Genomic DNA, 7,676 nt, shown 5'->3' with positions numbered 1-7,676 from the left:
TATTCCAAGGACACAATTATGCGCCGAGCCAGGCTCGAACCCAGGAAAGCGAGTGTCATACCACTAGACCACATAGCCTTCTTCTTTTTCTTCTCCTCTTCTTCTTCTTCTTCTTCTTCTTCTTTTCTTTCTTCTTCTTCTTCTTCTTCTTCTTCTTCTCTCTTCTTCTTTCTTCTTCTTCTTCTTCTTCTTCTGCTACATCTTCATCGTCTTCTTCTTCTTCTTCTTCTTCTTCTTCTTCTTCTTTCTTCTTCTCTTCTTCTCTTCTTCTTCTTCTTCTTCTTCTTCTTCTTCTTTTCTTCTTCTTCTTCTTCTTTTTCTCCATCTGTGAAAACGAGACAGAATTTACAATAAAATTCAAAGTTTATTATTAAAACAATTACAAATAGTATACCATTTTTTTTGGAATTTCAGGCAATATATAAATATATATGAGCTGTTTCACGAAACTTTCTTCCACGGCCGACTATATGTTCCCAGGGAGTGAGATGCAGTTCAACGTTGGTTTGTTGTCATAATAAAAGAAAAGAAATGGACTGTGGAGGCTTTTAGAAAATAAGGTCTTTGTCCTCTGGCCATGCTCGCATTTTATCTGTTAAAGTTTTATCTTTAATCTTGGCAAAGGTTCTGTGAAACTCTGGGAAGGCTGTCCTGAGTGATCTTATTAGACATGGATCCACCGTCGTCTTCCTTCTATAGGCTCCTAAATAATGGAAGGCCATCTGAAGTTCGTCCTTAGTAAATTTATTCCTGGCCGTCACATATATCTGGGGGAAAATAAGAAAGAAAAGAAAAAGAAAATGTATTTGTAATAGAAGAGAATTAATCTACATGAGTGGGGAGTGGGAGGGGAGGTATTTTGTTACTCCGACGTAACTTAAGAATTAGATAAATCTCTTTACATCTCCTTAGAGAGACCCCCCTCCCCCAAAAAACCACCACCCCCCCCCCCCCCACCCCGAACTTTCTAAATTATCTCCCAGTAGAAGCCGATCCTTTACTCGGTAATTTTTGTATTACGTAGACAAAGGAAACAAAGCCAAATCATAATTTACTTACGCCTTTTAAGACCTTGTCTTCTCTGATGCAATTATTGGGGCACGTCTCCGGGTTTATTGCAGACAAAGTCTTTGTGAAATATAGCACACTTGTATCTGTTTAATTTAAAAGAATAAACAAAGATATTTGAATCATCTAAAGCCGTGTGATTATTAGTTTTTATTAAAGAAATGTTTAATCCTTTACGGCCAAAAACTCACACTATGACATTATTTTTTCCGAGAAAAGACCAGAAAAAATGTAAGAAAGACAGGTGCACCATGTTCATAATTAGTATTGCTACTACCGGAACTAGTGACGAGTTGAGGACTCTACTGAAGGAAGACGGACTTAACATGGTGTAAAATTATTCTTGACGTGTGCTTCCAACTTGAACTCCATTTCAAGCATTGTTACGGTTTAGAACTGACTTTCATATGAACTATTGAGCAGCTGTTAACTTGCAGAATTATATTCATTTGTGAATTCACTATATTATTTTTATTTATATTAAAATAATAACTGTTTGAATTCTAGCCGATTATTAGTTCTTATTATATGTTTATATTAAAAAAAATGACTTATATTCAAGAAAATAAGTATGACGGCATCATTTGTTAATTATATCTACTTGGCTAATCAGTGAACTTGAGGCTTCTGAGAATAGACTGGATCATCGTTAACTATAGGCTTCAATAATAGATTGAATTCCGTCATTTAATTTTCCTTCAATATTGAAATAAAAAGTAATGAAAAAGAATTATTTTAGCAGTTATATTATAAGGTATTTTACTCCGAATTATAAGAATTAATAATCTTTTTTCTTCAGAGCCAACAATAATCAGAACTTTCAATTATTCCAAGAAGCATTAGAATTTATACGTAGAAAGCTGAAACTTTTTCCACGTGTCCGACAATTGTCCGGTTTTTAGACAGTTTTGTTCAACTTGTTTGTTTATAATAAAAGTAAAAAAATGGACTGTGTTGATAGGCCTTTTAGAAAAATAGTCTTTGTCCTCAGGCCATGCTCGCATTATCTGTTAAAGTTTTTTCTTTAATCTGGCAAAGGTTCTGTGAAAAACTTGGGAAGTAGTTTCTTCTCTGACTGTGATCTTATTAGACTATGGATCCACCGTCGTCCTTCCTTCTATTAGGTCCTAAATATGGTATAGCATCTATGTTCGTCTTAGTAAATTTATTCTGGTCTGTTAATATATCGTGGGGAAAATAAAATAGAAAATGAAAAAGAATAATGTATTTGTACCACGAGAATTAATCTACATGAGTGGGATAAGTAGAGGTATGTAATATGTTAATCGATAAAAGTAATATCTATAATAATAATTAATAATATATTATTAATCATTAGAAGACCACCCCCCCCTCACCCAAACAACCACACACCCCCCCCCCCCACCGAACCTTTCCAAATTATCTCAGTAGAAGCCGTCTTTACTCGGTAATTTTTGTATACGTAGACAAAGCGAACATAGGCCAAATCTATTTTATTACGCTGTTTAGCTTTGTCTCTGATGCAATTTTGGGCACGTCTCCGGCGTGTTATTACAGACAAAGTCTTTGTGAATATAGCCACACTTGTATCTGCTTAATGTTAAAAGATAACATATATTTGAATCATCTAAAGCCGATTGATTATTAGTTTTTTAAGAAATGTTTTTAATCTTACCGCCAAAACCTCACATCTTGAATTTATTTTCCGAGAAAGACCAATAAAAGTTGTGAAGATAGACAGATGCATAGCTGTTTTTTAAGACACAACGTAGTATGTCTCAAAGTGTTATAAAAAATGTAAAGGGAATTAATCTTGGTCTATTGTACAACTATTTATATTCTTGGTTGCATCCTTGAAACAACAAATGGTACCGGTTGGTTTGTCAGTTCATAATAACTATGCGCGGCGAGAATCGGACCGGGGCTAGTATTATTTTATTATTATTATTAATTTAATTATTTACTTATTATTAATATTATATTTAAATTATTATTAGTAATGCATTATCATTATCATTAAATTAATTTAATTATATAGATATAATAATAATAATAAATAATAATAATAATAATATAATATTTATAAAATAATTAAAATTAATATATTAATATAATTAATAATATAATAAATTAATAATATACATAATTATAATTAATAAATTAATAATAAAACATATATCACACGTTACCTTTCAATGGGCTTTTAGGTAAGGTGTGAAATTAATGCCGCTGACCAATGTCTTCATGGTTTTGTGCTGTTTATTTCTCATGACAGATCATTATTTGGTCATCTCGCGAGCCGTGACTGAAACTCTCACACGACAATTTCGCAAGGCTCCAAGACGGGACATGCTGCCTATACGTGACAGTATTAATGTTGCTATCAAACTAGGAGTAACCATGTGAATCGTCGTCAGGCTTTTCAAAGTCTTTGTTGGGAGTCTGCGAGGTCTTTGTCCTCAGGCCATGCTCGCATTTTATCTGATTAAAGTTTTATCTTCAATCTTGGCAAAAGTTCTTTGAAACTCTGGAAGGCTGTGCTGAGTGATCTTATAAGACTTGGATCCACCGTCGTCTTCCTTCTAAGGCTCCTAAATAATGGAAGGCCATCTGAGGTTCGTCTATAGTAAACTTATTCCTGGCCGTCACATATATCTGGGGGAAAATAAGAAAGAAAAGAAAAAGAATATGTATTTGCACTAGACGAGAATTAATCTACATGAGTGGGGAATGTGGAGGGGAGGTATTTTTGTTACTGTGAAGTAACTTAAGAATTAGATAAATCTCATTTCTTTATAGAGACACCCCCCCCCCCCCCCCGAACTTTCCAAATTATCTCCCAGTAGAAGCCGATTCTTTACTCCGTAATTTTTGTTTATCTAGACTAAGGAAACAAAACCAAACTCATAAATTACTTACGCCTTTTAAGACCTTGTCTTCTCTGATGTAATTATTGATGACTGAACATTTCATATGAACCATTTTTTAGACAGCCTTTATAAAGCCTTTACCACCCCGCCAATTTACAGAGAATTACAATTAGTATACCATCTGTTTGGAATTTCAGCAAAATAAATGAACTTAACTTCAATTTAAATTTTCCAGCAATATATAAATATATATGAGCTGTTTGACGAAACTTTCTTCCACGGCCGACTATATGTTCCCAGGGAGTGAGATGCAGTTCAACGTTGGTTTGTTGTCATAATAAAAGAAAAGAAATGGACTGTATAGGCTATTCGAAAATAAGGTCTTTGTCCTCAGGCCATGCTCGCATTTTATCTGATAAAGTTTTATCTTTAATCCTGGCAAAAGTTCTTTGAAACTCTGGGAAGGCTGTCCTGAGTGATCTTATTAGACATGGATCCACCGTCGTCTTCCTTCTATAGGCTCCTAAATAATGGAAGGCCATCTGAAGTTCGTCTATAGTAAATTTATTCCTGGCCGTCACATATATCTGGGGGAAAATAAGAAAGAAAAGAAAAAGAAAATGTATTTTACCAGACGAGAATTAATCTACATGAGTGGGGAGTGGGAGGGGAGGTATTTTTTTTACTCTGATGTAACTTAACAATTAGATAAATCTCTTTACATTTCTTTACTGAGACAACCCCCCCCCCCCCCCCCCCCCCCCCCGAACTTTCCAAATTATCTCCCAGTAGAAGCCGATCCTTTACTCCGTAATTTTTGTATTATGTAGACTAAGGAAACAAAACCAAACTCATAAATTACTTACGCCTTTTAAGACCTTGTCTTCTCTGATGTAATTATTGGGGCACTTCTCCGGGTTTATTGCAGACAAAGTCTTTGTGAAATATAGCACACTTTTATCTGTTTAATTAAAAAGAATAAACATAGATATTTGAATAATATAAAGCCGTGTGATTATTAGTTTTTTTTTTAAAGAAATGTTTACTCCTTTACCGTCACACAGCTCACACTATGACATTATTTTTTCCGAGAAATGACCAGAAAAATGTAAGAAAGACAGGTGCATAGCCTTTTTTCTAAGACACAACTGTAGTAGTCGATGTGTTGATATAAACTTATAAAGGGAATTAATCCTTGGTATGTGTACACCCTATGTTATATTCTCGAGTTGCATCCCTTGAACAATACAATGGTTACCGGTTGGTTTGTCAGTTCATTACATCAACTATGCGCCGAGCGAGAATCGTACCCAGGACCTTATTATTATTATTATTATTATTATTATTATTATTATTATTATATTATTATTATTATTATTATTATTATTATTACTATTATTATTATTATTATTATTATTATTATTATTATTATTATTATTATTATTATTATTATTATTATTATTATTATTATTGTTATTATTATTATAGCCAAAATATCCAGTAAACCTGCTCAAAGACCAGAAAAATGTCAGAAAGACAGGTGCACCATGTTCATAATTAGTATTGCATACATACCGGGAACTACAGGTGACGACTGTGAGGACTCTACAGAAGGCGAAGCCTGGACGTCGGTCACGATGGGTGGCTCAAAATATGCTCTTGACGTGCTGGGCTCGTCCAATCTTAACTCTTCACTTTGCAAGCATTGTACTGGAAAAAAAAGATATAGATGAACTGAACATTTCATATGAAACCTTTTTTAGACAGCCTTTATAAAGCGTTTACCACCCCCCCCCCCCCCCTACTCCCCCCCCCACCCCCTCTCCTCCTCTTCCTCACCCTCGCCCAACTTTTTTCACATCACTGTACCTGCTCCAATGGCTTGTAATCCTTTATATATAGTTTTGTCGTGAGATTTGGCCGCATACGATTCCCTGTGTACCTGCAAACTGTGATGCATCGCTTCGGATATGGCGGACTGAACTTCTTCAGGTGATTCTCTGTGCTGAAACACGAAGAGAAAGAAAACACACCAAAAAAATCAAAAATCAACAGAAAAAGTATTTGTGTGCTCGGCTTTGTGTTGGTTTCTTTTTCTTTTTTTTTTTTTTGTTTTGTTTTGTATTTTGTTGTTTTATTTTTCGTGCGTTTTTTTTAAGGGGGGGGGGGTTGTTGTTATTTGTTATTTTCCTTGTCTTTTCTTTTTTTTTTAACCGTCTACTCGGGATTCTGATTAAGAAAGAAAAATAATACATAAATAAAGATAGAACAGATAGAAACAATTATATGCTAGACATATTAACAACGCTTTCAAACATTGAATACTTACTGCAAAGGCCACGCTTTTTCTCATTTCAGTGGCCGAGATTTTGGTGAGGCGTCTAAAAATGATTCCAGCATGGCTTGATGTCAGCTGACGGCCGGACGACGTGCAAAACACCCATTTGGATTGCACTGGTCTTTTATCTAAATACCTGAAATAATTGTTTTAAAACACAAACCAAAAAAAAAAAATATTAAAGAATCAATAATCCCATGAGTTGGCAAATTCTATTGACGATTATCTTCAAGTATTAACATTATATAAATAATAATAATAATAATAATAATAATAATAATAATAATAATAATAATAATAATAATAATATAATAATAATAATAATAATAATAATAATAATAATAATAATAATAATAATAATAATAATAATAATAATAATAATATAATAATAATAATAGTATCACACTGTTACCTTTCAATGTGGGCTTTTAGGGTAGGTGTGAAATAAATGCCCGCTGGACCATATGTCTTCATGGTTTTGTGCTGGTTTACTTCTGCTCGATACAGATCATGATTTTGGTCAGTCTCGCGAGCCGCCTGAAACTCATCAACAGACAAGTTTCGCAAGGCTCCAAGACGGGACATGCTGCCTATAGCGAGAACAGTCATTAATGTGTCCCGAACTCTGGAGGTGTCAGTCCACGTGGACTCGTCCGTCAGGCTTTTCAACAAGTCTTTTGTTGGGAGGTCTGTGCTGAGGTCTATCGCTATGCCAAGAAAAAAAAAGTAAAGTAAACAGAAAGGAGATAAAATCAATAACGCCTCAATTTGATCGTCTTTGATTGTATTTGATTGTATTTTATTCTTATTTATTTATTTATTTATTTATTTATTTATTTATTTATTTATTTATCCATTGATTGATTGATTGATTTATTTATTTATTTATTTATTTATTTATTTATTTATTTATTTATTTATTTATTTATTTATTTATTTAATTAATTTTTTGTTTGTTTGTTTTTGTTTTGTTTTGTTTTGTGTGGCTCGATGGAGTGGAAAGGAATTGAAAATGTATCAATGGATAATTACCTTTCGTTGTTTTATTTATTTCATTCGACCGCATCCTCTTCGATACCCGAAATGGTATGAGGGCGGCAGAAACGGTAGACAGAAGCATCTTTACTTGTGAGGCTAGTTTTTTCTCTGCCAAATATAAAGCACGGGATTCTTCCAGCCATTTAAGAAAATTCTGAAAATAATTTGGAAAAAACAAATGCACCATAAAATAAAAACGACACCAAAAACAAAAACAAACAACAAACAAATAAAATCAACAAACAAATTTAAAAAAAAACAATTAAAAATAATCCAGCAACACTTTTGAACTTTAAAGATAGATTAATGCATTTTTATAGTAGACATATACTTACGCGGAAAGCCCACAACTTATTGTAGCATCCGGAGGCCACTTTATC

The 7,676-nt window shown here is 33.5% G+C and overlaps 1 protein-coding gene and 1 long non-coding RNA gene across 2 annotated transcripts; both read right to left on the bottom strand.

Moving 5' to 3' along the window:
* Positions 1 to 344: 344 nt before the first annotated feature.
* On the bottom strand, positions 345 to 1,223 carry LOC144961434 (uncharacterized). Its single transcript, XR_013643153.1, has 2 exons — positions 1,060 to 1,223; positions 345 to 767 (listed from the first exon to the last, which is right to left on the bottom strand). It is a non-coding gene; the product is annotated as an uncharacterized LOC144961434 (long non-coding RNA).
* Positions 1,224 to 4,044: 2,821 nt separating this feature from the next.
* Positions 4,045 to 7,450, bottom strand: LOC144961435 (uncharacterized; the record flags this gene model as incomplete). The annotated part of the gene is made up of 7 exons (XM_078894617.1): positions 4,045 to 4,507; positions 4,787 to 4,881; positions 5,496 to 5,630; positions 5,790 to 5,925; positions 6,250 to 6,394; positions 6,671 to 6,965; positions 7,291 to 7,450. Coding segments are annotated over 7 exons (1,188 nt in total), but the record flags the coding sequence as incomplete, so codon positions are not given.
* Positions 7,451 to 7,676: the final 226 nt, after the last annotated feature.

Source organism: Berghia stephanieae, unplaced genomic scaffold, assembly GCF_034508935.2.
Source record: "Berghia stephanieae isolate SIO BIC M18660-M18661 unplaced genomic scaffold, UCSD_Bste_1.3 scaffold2449, whole genome shotgun sequence".
Classification (NCBI taxonomy): domain Eukaryota; kingdom Metazoa; phylum Mollusca; class Gastropoda; order Nudibranchia; family Aeolidiidae; genus Berghia; species Berghia stephanieae.
This window is presented reverse-complemented; position numbering and strand designations above follow the sequence as displayed.